A 19,343-nucleotide genomic window follows, 5' to 3' on the forward strand; every position below is an offset into this window, starting at 1 on the left:
ACAGGTTTCAGCAGAGCTTCCAGACTAAGACAGACTAGGAAAAAGGACCTGGTCACCCATTTCCGAAAAAATTGACCATGATAACCCCGTGAATAGCAGCAGAGCATTGTCTGAGATAGTACCGGAAGGTGAGAGGATGGAGCAAAAAGACCAGGCAGGGTTCCGCTCTGCTGTACATGGGGTCACTAGGAGTTGAAATTGGCTCAATGGCACTAACAACAAAAGATTAACTACTAAGGGCCTTTATTTCCCTAATGTTGTCTCAATCATGATTCCAATAGTGGAAAGATACCTCTCCAAACTCACATTACTAAAGAAAGTGTACTGCTTTGGTTTTTAATAAAAGGTACTATACTGGAATTCTTGGCTCCGTTTAAATAAACACACAATAATTTGGAAACAAACTTAGAGAATAACTCTGAATGTTTGCCACTAGGATCTACTTCCTGAAAAGGCTGACTTGGATTTTGATAGTGTGTTTATATTTATTTGTTTACTCGATTTGAACCCCGATCCTAACAACTTCAGTCTTTTCCACAGCAGTGGAGTATATGAAACAATACCAGAGTCTGACTTGGATTCATGTCTTAATCCTGCAAAGACACTAATTGTGTAACTTACTATTTTGTATACCTCCAAATGAGAGGCTTTGGTTACTTGTTCTCATAAATCTTTCATGAATTTTAAATCTTGTCCATTATAATATGGGCTGTCAGTAGCTAATTTTGTTCCTTATTAATGAATGGAGTATTCAAAAATATCCCCAAATGATTGCTCTAGTAATAGTCATTTCCAGGTAGCAAAAAGCTTTTGCATTGTTTAAGACGGAAACTCTTCCGAAAGTGATCTTTAAACACAATCCCTATCAAAATCCCAGCAGACGCTGCAGATATTAACAATCTGATCCGAAAATTTATATAAAAATGCAAAGTACCCAGAATAATTAAGACAGTTTTGAAAAAGGAAGTCAAAATGGAAGGTCTTACATTTCCTGAGTTCAAAATATATTATAAAGCTGTATAAATCAAGACAGTATGGTACTGACATAAGGATAAACATATAGATAGAAAGAAGAGTATTAATAGTTCAGAAGTAAACTCATATTTATGGTTGACTTTTGACAAAGGTCCTACAGCACTTCAGGAGGTAAAGACGTCTTTTCAGCAAATGGTGCTGAGAGATAATTTGGTATATACAGCCAAAGAGATTAATTTAGACCCTTTTCTTACACCATACATAAAAACTAATTCAAAATGAATCATAGACCTAAACGTAAAACCCGAAACTACGGAAAAAAACAGAGGAAATTGTCTATGTGACTTTGAGTTAGACACAGAATGCTTAGATACAACCCCAATAGCACATTCCATAAAAAGAAAAAGATGATAAACTGGATTTGTTCAAAATTATAAAAACTGGCTTTAAAACACACCATTAAGAAAATTAACAGAAACTCATAGACTAGAAGAAAACATTAGAAAATCATGTCTGACAAAGAGTTTACATCCAGAGTATATAAAGAATTCTTAAAACTAAATAGTAGAAAGACAATAACAGACAAAAGGTTTGAATAGACATTACCCCAAAGATGATATACAAATGGCTACGAAAAGATGCTTAACATAGTCACTAGAGAAATGCAAATTAAAGCCACAATGAAATACCACTGCAAAGCCACAAGAACAGCTGTAATAAAAAAAGAGATAATAACAAGTGTCGTTGAGGATGTGGAGAAACAATACATTACTGGTGGGAATGTAAACTGGTGCAGTACTTTGGAATAGAATTTGGCAGTTTCTTAAAATATTAAACACAAATTTACCATATGACCTAGCAATTCCACTCCTACGTATCTACCCAAGAGTAATGAAAATATTTATCTTCACAGCGACTTGTACACAAATGTTCACATTAGCATTACTCATAATAGCCAAAAAGTCGAAATAATCTAAATGCCCATCAACTGATGAAAAGAAAAACAAAATGTGATATATCTAAACAATGGTTTACTACTTAGCAAGAAAAAATAATAAACTACTGATACATGCTACCACATGGGTGAACTTCAAATGTATTATACTAAGTTTAAGAAGCCAGACCCAAAGGGCCAGATTTTACATGATTTCATTTATATGGAATGTAACGGCAAATGTATAGAAACAGAAAGTAGATTAACGGTTGCCTGGGACTTGGGGTCAGAACAGAGTGATTGCAAATGGGTATGAGGGACCCCTTTGGATGATGCAAATGCTCTAAAACTGGATTGTGGTGATGGTTGCACAATTCTGCAAATGTCCTAAAAATCACTGAATTCTACATTCGGGTGAATTTTATGGCATGTAAATCATACCAGAGAAAAGATTTTAGAAAAAAAATCATTCACAATATCCTTTTCAACTTGTTACATTTTAAATAATGATTTATCCCTAGAAAAATCAGCTTGACATATTCATGAATCTATCTTACTAATGAGAAATAATTAGGTTCTACTTAGAAAAATTTCTACATAGGAACTTTCATCTTAAGATACCAATTTGACAGTTTTTAAACACTACTAATTCAAACCACCTATTCTGAACTGACAAAATTCTAACTGGAGATCTATAGAGACACAAGAATTACTCATGTTAGTAGACAAAACGGGGCACTAAATAATTAAATTTATAAAAAGACATTTCCACAATGAATTACTCAGCCATTATACCTTGTTAATTATATTTATACGTAATTGTTATTTTCATAATAAATCACAGAGACTTTCTATTTTGTTGTAATGAAGATATGAAGTTTTATTTACTTTATCTGCAAGCACACAACCACAGTCAGATAACATCACAAAGACCCTATGCTAAGTATATACAGCTTCCTCTGTCAATAATTGAACTGCCTATCTATGAACTGGGCACACTAAAATATTTACTTGTAATATAATAGTTTTATAATGGAAATGTACCTACCACGTTTTAGTTGCTACTACATACATTCAAATCCTAATTTTAGTGGAGACAGACCATTTGCACTAATCAGACTAGTTGATATAATTATCTGCCTGGCCACTCCTCTTAGCATGCTAATGTTTTTTGACTGTTAACTCTAATGAGTTTTGCAGTATTTTTGACATCCAAATTCTTAAAATGTGAATGAGTAGATAAGACTGGTTATTTCGTTTCTGCCATTTGAGATAGCTCACCATTTAATTCTTATGCATTTCCAAGGTCCTCTCAACCTGACCACACTGCACTGCCATTCCAGTGTAGATAATCTCTCACAAAGAGTTCACAGTTTTCCCACTGATTTCCTAATATTCCTCTACAACTGCCTTGGTCTTCATTAATCCACATGTAAACATGGTGGTATTGGTAGGTCCCTCTCAGTCTGAAGACACGTTTCTTCCTTTATTTCTGATAAATTTTATTTTATTATAATAACTATTGTGAAACAGCTGGAGTAAGTCTTCTGTCGTATTACCCATGAAACTGCTGATGACAGTTGGAAATAATTTAGTTCTATTTACTTTCAAATTCTAGAAGAAGAAGCAAGTTTTAACTTTTGTATACTTTTTCACCTAAAGAGTAGGAAAACATTCAGACTGGCATTAAGGTCCCATTACATTATCTCCTAACTAGTTCACATTTATAGCCTGTTAAATAATAATTTGAAATCCATCAAATCCTTTCTAGTTCAATGGCATCTGAGTGGGTTCCTGGGAGGATTTTAAAGGTAAGGACAGGAGGTATCCAAATTTACTATAATTGGAGCTAAAAAAGAATATTAAAATCCATTCAAGATGCCTAGGGCGTGAAGTTTGGTGGATGCAAACCCAGTCATTAAAGATCCTCAGCTCCGGAGTTTTCAGAATCACTAGAGTGGACACCCTCAAACTGTAGCTTGCACAAGAATTACCTTGGATGCTTTTTAAATACCTTTCTTAGTTTTGAAATTCAATCTGGGATTTTGATCTTAAGCAGAGAATCCTCAACTCCCTCTACCTCACCCCCACAGCCATGATTTTGATACAGGTACCTGCACACCAGACTTTCAGAAACAGGGCATCAAGAAGCAGGAGCAAAGATCCGATGAATGGGCTCACTGCCGAAAGAGGTCTTATATCTTAGGGGAAGCCAGGCAGAGGGAAGAGGACTAAAAGAACTCTGAGGCAAGGTAACATTATGTACTTGTGAAGAAAAAATATATATATTTAGATCTTATTTTTTCTAAATGGAAAGCAATAGGAAAGCAGAAGCTGTTTAACGTGCCAAAAGTGGCCTGTGCTCATCAGCTCCACTCCCTGATCATGTGAGTTAAAGCCTAAACAGTTAATAATTTATTGCAGATATACACACATTAATTATAAAATGAAATCAAGCTTCTCTTGCTGGAAAACGCAAGTACTAAAATATCTAATACCCAAGGGCCTTCCCAACACCACCATGCAATAACTCTGCACAAATTTCTGGGTAGCATTGAAATGGCTGAGATCCCATTTTCTCACTTCTCTCAGTCTAGGGCTTGGCATCAGAATAAAGATGAGATGGAGACAAGATGATGTGCTCACTACGGCTGCACCCTAAGTGCACTCTGCATCAAATTATGGTCCTCACTTGGCTCAGGGAATCTTAAAAGTTCCTTTCAGGAAACCCCCCAAATCATAATCCAAGAGGGACCACTGGCTCTCCCATTGCCTCAAAATATGTCAAGATTACTTCCCTAACCTAATACACTCCCCATCTACCAGGAACCTAGAACTCCTCTGATTATTTTTTATTTCACAAAAACAGAACCATAATCATCTGGGGTAAAAGTGGAATTGCAATTAACCAGGAAGCAGTCAATTGGACATGAGCTCAAAAAAATGTACTCTGTTTAGTGTTGCATAAAAAGTATTTTAAGGCCCCTGTAAAGAACTTCCTGATTTAAAAAAGTATGCCATATTTATGATTCAGCTAATAAACTTTAAATAAATATATAATACAATATTAATAATAAATATAATTAAATAAACAAATATTATTAAATAAAGAAAATTTCTTCTCACAAACTTGCTCCATGTCCAAATTGTCTCAGGATACTAAAACACAGATTAATACATAATTCAAGAGTTTATTAACATTTAATGTACAATGTCACTTATTCCATCAGCATGATGATTCTTTTTATTAGAATTCACTATATCATTTCTTTAAATAAGATTTGAGTATCTGCATATTGCTCCACTCTAAATACAGAAATTTCTCCCATATGTCAGTGTCACCATGACCATGATCATACCTGCCATTCTCAATTTTAAACTGGATGCCTTAAATAGAAGTGCACTTAAAGGCAATAAAGAGGTATGGAGTACTTACTAAATCAGAAAACAGTGATGAACACAGGGAGGCCAAGAAGTTGAGGCAAAGAAACAGCGCCTTCAAGACTGTAAATTCCTTGAAGCAAGGAACTATGTCTTTTATCTTGTTCTCTGGGCATTCGGCACAATATACAATTGTAACTAGACCACTACTGATGAATATTTAGTGTTTTGCTCTTGAAAACAACGCTGCAATGAAGAGGCTTATACATAAATCTTTTGCAGAAACATGAATATCCCTCCAAAATTGACATCTACAAGCAGAATTGCTGAAAAGAAAGGTAAGCACATTTAAATCTTTAATACATACTGAACAAAAGGCTTTACCAATTTACTCTCCTACAATGTGTAAGATTAAGGGTTCTCCAAGCATGCCCACTGGGCATTATCAATCTGCTTACTTGGTGCCAATCTTATGAACCAAAAATGATGTTTGAGAAAATCTGCTTTTCCTAACTTACCAATAAATTTGAAAAAAAACTAGGAATGTTTATTTGATATTTATATTTTCTTCTCAGCATAGCCACTAAAAGGTTAACAGTGACTATGGGTGGTGAGATTACAGATAACTTATTTTACATATTTTCTAAACTTTCTATACTCAGCATGTATTATTTTGTTATTAACATTATCTTTTTAAAATACTAATATAAAAATAGCTCTGGAATTAGAAACAAAAAAGGTCAAAAACCTAACAGAAAAATGAGTAGAAGATATCAACAGAAAGGTTACAAGGAAGGAAATGAGAATAAAAATATGAAAAGACGCTCGCTCTCACCAATAACACAAAAAGAAAATTAAAACTATATTGAGGGGCTGCTCCATGCCTTAGTGGTTGAGTTCAGCACGCTCAACCACGGTTTGCAGGTTTGGATTCTGGGTGTGGACCTACACCACTCGTTGGCCATGCTGAGGCCATGAGTCACATACAAAGTGGAGGAAGACTGGCACAGGATGTTACTCAGGGCCAATCTTCCTCAAGCAAAAAAAGAGAGGAAGATTGGCAACAGATGTTAGCTCAGGGCAGATCTTCCTTCGCCCAAAAAACCCAAAACAAAACTACATTGAGATAATATTTTTTGTCTACTAGATTTCTCAAAGATTAAAATTTTTGAAATACCCATATCAGTAACAGTACAGAGAAAGATGTACTCACATACTCTGCTAGCCTAACAATGTAAAATGGCACCACCTCTATGGGGTGTAATCAGATAATATCTCCTCAAATTATCAACACACATGCCCTCTGACACAGACATAAGTTACATCAGCAAAATGGCATATCTACAGAGTCCTATACATTTAGCACTGTTCATAACAGGAAAATATTGGGATCAATTAAACGTACGCCAATACCAAACTGATACACTTGCAATCAGACGAAATGGAATTACCAAAAAAGGGGAATCTCTTTATGCACTCATATGTGATAATCTCGTGTGTGTGTGTGTGTGTGTGTGTGTGTGTGTGTGTGTAACCAATGTGGGATTAAGATGATATAAATTTATATATTCATATTTATTTGTTTACGCATCAACTACCCATAGACCATACACTAGAAACTAGTAACCTTGGCTACCTCTAGGAAGGAACACTGAGTAATAAGTGGAGAAGAGGTGTTGGAGGAAGACTTTTCAACGCCTATCTTTTTAGAGGTTCTGTATGGTAGAGTCCTTATAATTTTGAAAATGACTTTATTTTGCCTTTGAATGGTAGTTTGGCTGAGTCCAGAATTCAAAGTCACACCTCCTCAGGATTCTGAAGCTATCAACTCATGATCCTCTAGCGTTCAGCACACTGATTCACTCTCTAACATCAATCTGACACTTTTTCTATTGTAGATAATCTTTTCTTTATTGAACTTGCAGAATTTTCTCTTTATCTGTGATTTTCTAATGTATCTGACATATCTGGGTTTGGGCCTCTCTTTACTTATGGCACTCTGAGTTTGGTGGTGGGTCCTTCAATCTGAAGGTGTGTGTCTTCCTTGATTTCTGACAAATTTGATTCTAATACAAAAAAACGCTCTTTTAACCTCTACCTAAATAACACTGGTTATAGCAACCAAGTCATCTTGAATCACTGAATTAAATAACACTCTGTACACCATCCAGAAAATATGATCACTGAGGCATGCACATGCTGAACACTCACAGGTAGTACCTTCCTCTCTTGTCTTGCTGTAGACAATTATTTCCACCAGTCAGCCTGTATGTTTACCAAGACTCAGCTGTATTTGTTTGAACACATGTAGTCACATTTTGTAATTAGATAATTTAATCATACACTAAATATTAAAGCCAGTGAAATATGAATGCAAAAGATGTCTTCATTTCCATGAAAATTTTGGAAAAACCTGAAAAAGTGAAGGTGCTAAAAAAATTGCTCTAATTTTATTTGGGATGAAACAACTGTAAAAGATTCGAAAATTTTAAAAGTCCAGGATTCTACACATAAATTGCCTTGCATTTGTCTTCAATTTTTCTTCCAAATACAGACACCTATATTGGAAATCGGTTTGGGAACATGTCGAATAAGGCTCAGCTGGAACACCAGTTACCTGACATACCCTCAAAGGAGTAGTATCTGGCCTCACATTAAAAGCCTGGCTGATGAATGTATATTTTGGTGATTTAAATTAGAATCAAATGTCTAGGGTACATTTGCATGCATTTTTAAAATTCTATCCCTTAACTGATTTTTAAAAATTAACTCCTATTAGAGAAATTTGGACCATCTTGATCTATGATTCATGGCTCACAATTTTTCTTTCATATTTTGCATCCATTTGTCCTTTATATTATGTTCTGGGATAATTTCTGGGTTTGATCTTCCAAGTCACAAATTTACTTAATTCATCTATGGAGTTTTTCATTCTAACGATCATATAATTTTAGTTCCATTATATCTAATCATGTTTTCTGGAAAGCAGCTATTCCTGTTTTTCTAAATTTATTTTTTCCATCAATATACATCTGCCTTAGTATTCTCTTATCTTTTTGGTTGCTTCATCTATTAATTAATCAGAGTCTGATGATTCTCTTTTATGTGGTTCATTTTCTTACAAGTGTGATATTCTTCAGTGTCAGTTCATCTCTTTTTAGTTTCCCTGCTCACCTACCTGTTGTGACTGGTGCAGTTGCCAGCTGTCCTCCAGTTATTTGAAAAGACAGGTGGGACCTTTTATAGGGTGCAACGAGTCAATATGTCATCTGTTGAGGGTGGAGACTCTCTATCCTCTGGTGTCATCACATGCCCAGGAAAGCTCGGCCTCTATTCTCTCTGCCATTGCCTAGGGACATACATTTGGCCTCCACTGCTTGGCATAATTGGCCATCAGAAAGAGTCAAGGACACTGTTGTTCTAGAGCCCCCTTCTGCTCATTGCATTCCCTTTCCCAGCACATGCAGCAGCCCCTCTGGCATAGCTCCCACCATTCACAGACGTTTTCTAATGCCTTTATGTTTTCCATTAATCCAACCCAAACTGTTTTCAGTCTTTCAGGAGATATTCAAAATGTCTGATGTCCTGATAGCATTCTTTTAAAATATTGCTTTAGATTTGTTTAGAATATCTTTTCCACCATTCCTAAGATCTGGCTTGAATGAATGAGGTAGCTGTGTGAGGTTAGTCTGCAATCTTACTTTGTTCATTTGGATGCTGATTCCACTTCTACCTCAGTTCTCCCAGTTATGCACCACTCTTCCCCCATCCCTGCCCTGACACCCTTCTCCCCTGCTTTCTTACTGATACTTGATAAAGTGCCTCATCCAAAACAGATGCCCCAGAATATTTAAGTGTTCAAAACTTACAATGGAATTGAACACTTTGATTTAAGAAGGCAGTAAATTACAAAACAAAAAAATTGAATTTACACAGGGCTGTATCAAAAGCTAATCAAAATGACTACTGTATAAACTCTAAATTTAAGTAGATAAAGTTTTAGTAGTCACTCTTTATCATCCTGGAAAAAATAATCTAAAAATTACTGATAGCCATTTCAACAGTCTATCTAAAGAGAACCATAGCAAGGTATGTACTTGACCACCTAGTTTACCTCGGCCCAGCACTTAGATGTGTTTGTTTGTTTGTCTGTTTTTGGTGAGGAAGATTGGCCCTGAGTTAACATCTGTTACCAATCTTCCTCTTTTTGCTTGAGGAAGATTGTCCCTGAGCTCACATCTGTGTTAATCTTCCTCTATTTTGTATGCGGGATGCTGCCACAGCATGGCTTGATGAGCAGTGTGTAGGCCTGTGCCCAGGACCTGAAAGCACAAACCCCGGGCCATCAAAGCAGAGTGAGTAAACTTCACCACTACACCACCAAGTTGGCCCCAGATGTGCTTTTTTAAAAAAACTATTGTGTTAATTTTGAGCACACATAATCACTGCACTCTTTCATGGAATTTAATTTGTTGCTTTTTTTCGTATTTTAATTTTTTAGAGACTTTTAAAACATAATAAAGTACTACATGAGTTGTATTTTATTCAGTGATTTTTATTCAGTGCCTTCTAAAGGCTAAATATCTTCCAATGCTGTGGAAATGAAAATGGATGAACAAGACAGGACCATCACAGCACTTGGGACACACCTACATTTGCACATAGCTCAACCTACTGTATTTTCCTGTTTACATCTGCAACTGGCAAGCCAGGCTGGGAGCTCCTTAAAACCAAGACTCCTTCATCTTCTTTTTGTATTCTCTGTATCTGCACAATGCCTTGCTCAAAGGAACTGTTCAATAATGTTTAATTGCTCAGCATTATGATATTTACATGCTATCAGATCTAATATATGGCTCAAATAGGATTATTATTCAATATTAGAGACTAAAAAGACGAAACAAACAGTAAGAACACTTCATACATCAATTGCTAGGTATATAAGTACAATTTGTGTATTTTATAAACAGGGAAAATGAGATACAGAAAGCTTAAATACTTTGAAGAGGCAGCACCTGACCCTGTACCCAAAATCTCCATTCTAGCACTTTCCTCTTCACAGCACAAGTTATTAGACTGATATCTGGAAAAGGAACTGGCCAATCTTCTAAGTGCTCACCATTCTGTAACACTGGATAGCTGATGATCTATTTCCTTTGATAGAGACTTTGGATCCTGTCAAATATAATAATCCAAAGGTATTGAGGAGTTCAGGCACCAACAGGCCAAACTAGCTATGGAGACAGGGGAAGGGAAGGTATACTTAGTGATCTATTCTTTTCTGTGCAACTAATAACCAGAAGGCTTTTATTAACTGAGAAGAAAAAACTGCTGCAAACTAAAGGTAGTTACATTTATGAATAATTCCCCCCTATTTAAAGACATTATGATTCTTCACATTAGAATTACAGTATTCCAGAATTCTGGAAATACAGAGGAGCAAGAATGTAGTCCTGTGATAATCCACAGTTAGACAGAAGAACCTCATACTCTAGCAGACAAGGCTTTTGAGGTCTGATCTCACCAGACATTTTGGGATCATTTCCCCCTTATTGCATCTTCTGGCCTAATCACAGGAGATTTTTTTTTTCATTCCCTTGACAGTCTCTGTAGCTTCACACCTCCACTGAGTCTCTTCTCTCTGTCTAAAACACTCTTCAGGCCTTTCTCACTGGAGAAAGCCTCCCCTTCGCTTTAAACTCCAGTTACACTCTGTCTGCTTTGGGAAGCCTTACCCAGCTCCTCAAACGAGATTGTACCTGAGGCATAACATATGACCCATCATGCTGATATGTCAGTTTCATGACTAACTGTGTCATATCTACTTGTACATGATGTCCCTCTCCTAATCTGTGAACCCCTAATGTAGGACCTAGAATACATTTAACATCCAATAGAATTTTAATTCTATCATCCAATTTTTAATTAAATCATCCAATTTTCTCATTTTACTTATGCAAACTGAAGCCCAGAGAAGTAAGGGACTTGTCAATCACCATGAAACAAACCAATGTCATAGCTCAGATAAATTACGTTCTCTCTTTCCTAATCCACTCTCATAAGGGAAAAGGGCTGGCATGAAGTAACAAACCCACCCTTCTTGGCTATCTGCCTAACTTTTTCCTCAAAGTCTGACTACTATACTGTATCGCTGGCAACATCAGTTTTCCTCAATAACAAAGACTTCCCAGTTCAGAACATATACATATGTGGCAAATAGGAAAAGTGAGTAAAGGTCCAACATGATAAACAGGGAGGTATGTCAAACTCCTATTCAGTCTATGAAAAACCTACTCATAATTCTAACTTTGCTCCCTTAAGTATGGCGAGAAGGCATAGCTCATTTGGAAAATCTGACCAAAAGCCCACATTTCAACACAGTGAAATGCTTTATCCCCTATTGCTTCTACCACACCAGGAACTTTCTATATGTAATTATTTAATTCCGGGCCAAAAACTAGTGGACAATGAAACCCCCACAAAATGTTTCCCCCAGTGAAGTGTTCAAACATCAGTTCCACAAAAAACATTTTTAAAAGCTTTGCATGTAATTTTTCCATGCCAGTTTTTTTCACTCATGGCTAAAAATGTCCATATTTGAATATTCATCATTATGAGCATGTGGTAAAATATAGCCCTGTCCAGCAATTTACATCATTTGACTATGGGACCTTAGGAGGGCATAGGTAAAAATTTCCAGTTTCATTTTGTTTGGATTTTTAATCATCTTTTTCCATTTGATGGCTTTGGGTGGCTTTGATTGTGCTGCTATTTTCTGCTATTCATTACTATTGGATTTTTCTCCAAATGAGCAGGTTGCTTTCAGACAAGTCCTTGTGGATTTCGTCAATGGCTCACTAGGAACAGCAACATGAAGCCACAAATCACAAGGGTGTTTTCAACATTTTGTGGGTTTTTGCTCTAAACCAATAGTAAAGGCCACAGTGATGATGGCTGCACAACGTGAATGTACTAATGGACTGAACTGTACGTCAAAAAATGTTTACAATGGTTTATTTTGTTATGTATACTTTACCACAAAGTGAAGGCCAACTTACAGGAGGTAACAATTATCCCAAACCCTGGGTCAAGAAGGGGGGGGGGGGGTCGGAGGGGGGGGAATCAAATGATAATCTCTACAGTTCTGCCACAGCAAATGGCTTTTCCTTTCCAGTTCCAGGAGGCCTCTTAGCAAGACTCTCACCCTCACCACTTTCCTCCATGGAGTGGAGAGAAGAAAAGGAACTAGTGCCAAATAAAATGTAAGCCTTGGAAAAGAAAATGTTAAATCAGAGGGCCATAATCCTTTGAATACTGACTGGACCTAATGTCCTCCATTAGTCAACGGCTCCCAGTCTTTCTCTTCACTTCTTCTCAACTCCTGTCTTGCCCCCAACAGTGAACAGGTGTCCAGTATGGTTGTGGATGTGTTTAAATTCCAGACAGCTGTCAGAATGTAATTCCCTAGAGAAGTGTTCTGACAACTTTGAAGTAGGACATGAAAAAAGCTATGAGATAAAAGATGAGGAACGGGGTGGGGGGCAAACACGGAGGAGACTCAGCAGTGAGCAGATTGGTTATCTTCCAATCTCCTAAAAGACACCACGTGGCGGGCTTATTTTGGAAAACAGAAAGAAGTAAAACCAGTGGGAAGAGTTACAAGGAGACAGAGTTTCATATAGAATTCGGAAGAAACTTAGAACCATCTAGAAGGAGAAGGCTATTAATCCATCTAATTAGCCTCCAGATTCACTGACTGCCCTGGAGATGTTCCATGGGAGGTAAACGGTGCAGACTTCTGGGTGGTGCGGACTAGGCCGAAGTTCAGGGGGAGCATTTGGGAAGGGGATGTGGTGCATGCAGCTCAGCCTGATCTGTGGGGGAAGCAGGAGGAGTGGCAGGGGGAGCGGAGAGCTGGGGCAGGAAGGACGCTTACCAGGCCACCTCCGCAGGTGCTGAACGAGGCCAGCGAGCCGGGGTGCCGCAGCACGGCCCCGGTGTAGAAGCAGGCGGCGTCGGGTGGCGCGGGCGGGCGCGGGGCGGCGGCTGCGCGCGTGGGGCCGGGGCCCGGGCTCGGCCGCTGCTCCACCGCGAAGCGCGGCGCCAGGAAGCGGCCGTCTCTCCGGAGCAGCAGGTACAGGTCCCGGGAGAAGGCCGGGATCCGCAGCAGGACCTCGTCGCCGTCCGGCTCGGCTGGCTGGGCCGGGGGCGGAGACGGGGGCGGCTGTGGGGGTGGCGGCGGCTGCCACGAGGCCGGGGCGCCCGGGGACAGCGCGGCCGCCCCGCTGGATCCCCGCGGCAGCTCCTGCGACTCGAGCTCCTCGTCCTCCTCGCCCCCCGGCGGCGGCGGCGGCGGTGGCGGCGGGGGCCGGGGCCGGGGCCGGGGCCGGGGCTCGGACCGGCCTTCCGTGGGCTCCTCCGGCGGCGCCGGGGCCACCGAGCGCACCTCGCGTGAGCTGCCGGCCGCCTGCGCCCGGGCGCCTCCGCCGCCCACAGCGCCGCGCGCCCAGCCCGGGTCGGCGCTGCCCCCACTGCCCCCGGCCGCGTCCACCGGCTCCCGGCGCCAGAGTGCAGGAAACACGACTTCCCACTCCTCGCGGTCGGGGGCGAACTGCAGCCCTGCGGGCGGGGCAGACAGAGAAGTGCGGGCTTAAAGTGCCGCGGTTCCAGTAGCACAAGCATTCCCAGGCTCACACTCCGCACAGCCTCAAGGCTCTCGCGTTAATGCGTTGGAGACCACCCGTCTAGCCCCTGAAACTCTTGCAACCCCTGGAGCCTTGCTATCAGATTACAGACCCCAGCATTTTCAAAATAAAAGTACGAATATATGGGGATGGGGGGGCAGGAAAGTTTGATGACAGCACTTAGTTGTTGAAAGGAAAACCGGTGCAAAGGCTCCAGCGCAATTAAATTCTTTGAAGTCTATGCCAGAGCAAAGCATCGCTATCAATTTATGTACTTCCCAGTTTTCCTCCAGGTGCTGTAAATGTAACTTTGCAAATATTACGACTCTCATTAGAGGAAAACTAAGCATTTCACGATGGTTAAAATGAGAGCAGGAGAAGTGCGCTTCGCTCACGAGCGTGACCCCCCCATCCACACCCGCACGCTTGTTTTTACTGCTACCCACTGAGCCCTGCACACCGCGCACGGGCTGCACCAGCCCTGCCTACCCGTGCGTCCTCGCTCTCCGCTGGGGAAGTTGGAAAGCAAGCCGAAAGTCACGGAAGCACTTACCTGAAACGATCCCATTCGACAAGACCCCCAGCTGGTAAAGGAGGCAGCAGCAGCAGATGTGAGTCAGGCGCATCTCGCGGCTCTTCCCCATACCGCGCTCCCGCGGCCGCGGCTCCTTGCCCCGCGCGCGCCTCCTTGCGCGATCCACCGCGGGCGCCGCCGCCTCCCCGGAGCGCAAGGAGGCCGGGCGGCGAGTTTGCCCAGGCCCTTTGTCTGCCGGGGGGTGGGGGGGAGGGGGGGCTGTGCTGTGTGACTCCGAAAGGCTGCCGGAGCACGGGCGGGGGTGGGGTGGGGGGAGGAGCGGGGGCAGGCAGCACCGCGGCCCCGCAGCGCTCCGGCTCCCTGGCGAATTAGGTGATGAGTCTATTTTCTGTGTTCTGGACGTTGTAGGAGTTTCCGGAGCCCCACAGGACAGACCCACAGTCGGCCGAGAGCCGGCAGGCACAAGGCGGGCAGTACCGCCTCGGGCGGGACAGGCGGAGGACTGCCCCGCGCGGGCAGGAGCGCCGTGGTGTCCGGCCGAGGCTCACCGCCTGCACCCGCGCGGAAGTGCCAGGGGCTGGTGCCGCCGTCCCAGCAACCTGGTGTGCCAAGCTCCGCACACTCCTCAGGAGCAGAGGGCTGCAGGCTCTCACCCGCAGCGGCGCGGTAGGGAAATTGTGGAGGGATGAGGAGGAGACAGGACTCGGAGGTAGGGTGTGGAGGAGAAAAGATTCAGGCAGATCCGACAAGAAAAAGGGACCAAGGGGGTGCCCGCCAAGTGTGACTTTGCGGGACAAAGGTCCCAGAACACCGCGCACGTGCTCATACGCCGGGTTGGGGTGCGATGGGGACCCAAATTCCCTCACCTGACTGCTGATTGGCCACTCTGGAAGGCTGGATTTGCATCCTTACTCAGCACCCCCTCCCCCACCCCCAACTGAGGTGTGTGCAGGTAGAAGTGCCTTCCCCTTCCCATCCCCCTCCCCCTCGGCTCCTCCTTTGGTCGAGTTCTCCCCCATCCACACATCACACAAAGCAAAACTTAGTGCAGACTTCAGCACAAAGCTGCGGCCCCACTTACCAAAGACCTTTGATTTTTCTTCCCATCTTTGTCTCTAGGAATTTTCTAAGCCTGGAGATAATTTAATTCGTCATGGAGTGTGCTTCAAAGGTTCCCAGGACAGTAGACACCCTGACTTTTCAGAGCCCCTTATCCCACCTTATCTTTCCGGCTTCCCCTTCATCAGTGCTGTCAATTTCTCCCTCTCACACACACACAAACACACCATACATATAAACCTCGCGCACTCCTAATGAGGGTCAGAATAAGGGGACCGACATTAAATATTGTATTCGGAAGATCTCAAACCAGATGAGATTATTTTGCCTTTTTTACATTTTTTGTACACTAAAAAATATGTTTTTGCTATTTCTGTCTTTTTTGGGGAAATTCAACCTTAAGTTTTCTTTGCTTCCTTTGTTGCAGCTCTTCATAGTACCTACTCCCCTTTCCACATCTCCTCCTTGGCCACATCAAACCTTTCATATCAGACTCAGGGGTGATTGATCTAACCTGCCACTTACATCCTCTGGACTAGGCTAGACACCTAGAAATGAGAGTTGGTGCTAATCAGTTTAAAAAAAAATTCCAGCACTGGGGTTGGTTCCCCACATCCTTTGTTGTTTTACCTTCTGTTCCTCGTGTCAGAGGTGACTACTATGCCTTTAAGGGAGGCAGACGATCTTATTTCAAAGGAAAGCCATTGTTTGAATAAGCTGGGTCCTAGAATACTTTCTTTGAATTGTCCAGAGTTTAAAAACAAACTTGAAGATACTCTAGGTGTGTTTGTCAAGAGTGTTCTGCCTCCAAACCTTGTCTTGTAAAAATCTCTAAAACTGGAGTAACTAGGGTGGGTGTGGGACCCAAGAAATATCTGGGTTACTTAGGGACCTACACACTCCTTTTTATGGGACTCAATTCTACAGACTTAAAACCAGGCAAGAAATCAGACGCAGTTTCTATTTAAGAAATAAGAAGGTACTAAGACAGAAGGTTAGTTACAATGAAACACTTCCACCAGGATATAAGTCTTAAATAAAATGTTTCTCATAATTTTAACAACAAAAATGTAAGAGTAAAACTGGAAAAGGTATGCATGTTACATTGTGTGTATCTACTGCAGTACATTTATGATTCCCTAAAACTAGGTGCGCTATATAACTAAACATACTCAAAAGCAGTTTGCCCATGTAAATTCCCATCTCTGCCCTTTTTCCCCTACTGACACATAATCCCTACCAATCCCTCATGGTTAGTATTGATTGTTACAGAAAGGTTTGCATAATTCCCAGGTAGCTCTACTCTTTCTCCCATTTGAAATACTATTGTAATTTATTTGTATATTTTCGAAGGCTTTTATAAATCATTTGAGTTGTAATGACTTGTGTACATATTTCTCCTAGTAGACCACCAATTTTTTTGAAAGATAGGAATGATTTCTTTTATATGTCTTTTTTTACATCACCCTGCCTAATTCAATGACTTACACCAAATAGGTGTGGAAATTCTCAGGAAATTCTCTAAGATGCTTTAGAAGGTGATGGAAATTGATTTCCGTATATTATTCCAATTCCAATTCCTTGATCTAGAATTGCAAAGCTAGCTCTGTTGGTGATCAGCTGCTATCTACATGATTTATCTAGCTTACAGAAAGAACTAGCCTAAGAGAGAAATGACTTGTGGGAAGTTTTTGTGCCCTAACTAGAAGAGATTTAGATGTGCAAATAAGAGCATCAGTTGAAGTGAGTTTGAGTATGTATGTATGTGAAAGAAAGAACTAGCCCGCTTTGGAATTGAGTAAATTGTGTGTGGTAAAATAGAGGAGAAAAGGCAGGACTGTAATATGTGTGTGCATTATCAACCTTAGAGGGAAGAAAAGAGCAGCTGTGAAAAATATGTTGGTTAAGACAGGTCACTACATATGTCACCAGATGGTAGCTAGCTTCAACCAAGCACTGCTTTTGTGGAGTGGAGGTAAGTGACAAAGCATCAGAGTAAGTGGAACCAACTGTTCTTATACACAAGGTGCTCACATGTTGCATTTTATAACCCATGCTTCTCTCTATATAGAAAGTTGGCTTTGATGCCTTTAGCCCTTCCTCATTCTCTTTCCTCATTGGCCCGAAGCCTCTCACAACATAAAGCTAATCTTAAATCCTTCCCCCTCCAAAAAACCTGAAAATCTTAGTAAAATACAAAGAACCCTTTCACTGAGTTGTGTGAGGATACCAACTCCCAGTAGCATTCACATCTAAATCGACATCAAGACTTGAGCTTGTTCTGGCCATGAGAGAGTAACAGGAACCAGATTTAACTCACCTTAAGCAATTAGAAAAACAGACAAAATGTTAAAACGATGATTCTCAGGCATTGAACAGCAGGCAGCCTGGGACTGTGACCTATGAGAGAAGGGAAACAAATAGGTGATCAGTACAATTTCCCCTGCTTACTCCCTGGAGGCAATTTCCAGGCTTCAGCACAGGGAAGAGAAATCCAAACAGAGTCTTGAAGACAAGATGAGTTGAGAAGACAGAGCAAGATGACTAGAATTTATGGGGCAGAGTACCAAGGAGGAGGGAGCTGCCTAGTAAGGTAGTTATCTGTTGCAGGGTAACAAACTTAGCAGTTTAAAACAGCAAACATTTATTATCTCACATGGTTTCTGAGGATCACGAATCTAGGAGTAGCTAAGCTAGATATTTCTAGCTCAGGGTCTCTCACAAGATTGCAGTCAAACTCTTGGCCAGGGCTGTAGAGTCCAAAGACTTAACTAGAGATGGAGGTTCTGTTTTGAGAGTCATATGGCTATTGACAGGAAACTTGCCACATGGACCTCTCCATAGGGCTGCTTATTACATATGTCCCCTCAGAACAAGTGATCAGAGAGAGAGTGCACAAAAACTGGAAGCTATAGTCTTTTTATAACCTACTATTGAAAATGACATACCATCACATCTACTATGTTATATTCATAATAAGTGTAATTCATTAAATAGAGTTCCTTGAATTTACTCCTTCTCCCTCTATAGACTTGTGAAACTAAAGAAACAATTTATTTGCCTCCCATATACCAAACATATTGTGGTGGGACAGGAAAAGGATAACTGCTACAGACGTTTCCGTCCAAAAACAAGGAAAGGAGGAGACACAAAGGAGTCACTAGTCCACAGCAATTCTGAAATCCAAATGGGAAAATATTTAAAGTTCCTTGATTATGTCTTTCAATAATTCTCCTTGGCTCTGGGCTCTGGTCTCGGGGAACTTATTTCTGCTCTCTGAGTCATCCTTCCGTTTTCATGAAAGTAGGATGCATTTGCAACTACGTAGTTTTCTCACTTGGCTTCCTGACAGTAGAATTTATGGGTCCAATGACTCCATATCATTTTACATGGTCTCTGCCCTTACCATTCAGAAATGTTTCTGCACGTGTAATTTTGCTTTTCAAACTTTGTGAGTCTTCTGTGAATCTACGGGGTTCAGTCCATTAGACAAAAGCCACACACTTAAATCTCTCTAAGATAAACCCTTCCCTACCTTAAGTTTGTGATGAGAAACTCATCAGAGTTTGTCTCTGTCCTTTCACATTTTCTTTAGGCAGGAAGAAACCAGGCGGTATCTTCAAAATTTGTTTGGAAATCTCCTTAGCATGATAACCCAGTTCACTAGGCCCATTTTCTACTAAAGAAAACAGTGTTGCCAAATTTAATGCTACTATATAACAAGGATTCCCTTTCCTTTAGTTTCCAATAATATTTAACTCACTCTCCTACAAGC

The 19,343-nt window shown here is 41.0% G+C and overlaps 1 protein-coding gene across 1 annotated transcript in view; it reads right to left on the reverse strand.

Moving 5' to 3' along the window:
* ADAMTS19 (ADAM metallopeptidase with thrombospondin type 1 motif 19) overlaps positions 1-14,733 on the reverse strand; it is a 237,160-nt gene extending 222,427 nt beyond the window's left edge. Inside the window, exons 1-2 of the mRNA XM_044743732.2 lie at positions 14,528-14,733; positions 13,227-13,909 (exon numbers count right to left, since the gene is read on the reverse strand). Of these exons, the coding sequence (XP_044599667.2) occupies positions 13,227-13,909; positions 14,528-14,618 (774 nt within the window). The 5' untranslated portion in view covers positions 14,619-14,733. The remainder of the gene's footprint in view (positions 1-13,226; positions 13,910-14,527) is intronic.
* Positions 14,734-19,343: the final 4,610 nt, after the last annotated feature.

This window comes from Equus asinus, chromosome 9 (genome assembly GCF_041296235.1).
Source record: "Equus asinus isolate D_3611 breed Donkey chromosome 9, EquAss-T2T_v2, whole genome shotgun sequence".
NCBI lineage: Eukaryota > Metazoa > Chordata > Mammalia > Perissodactyla > Equidae > Equus > Equus asinus.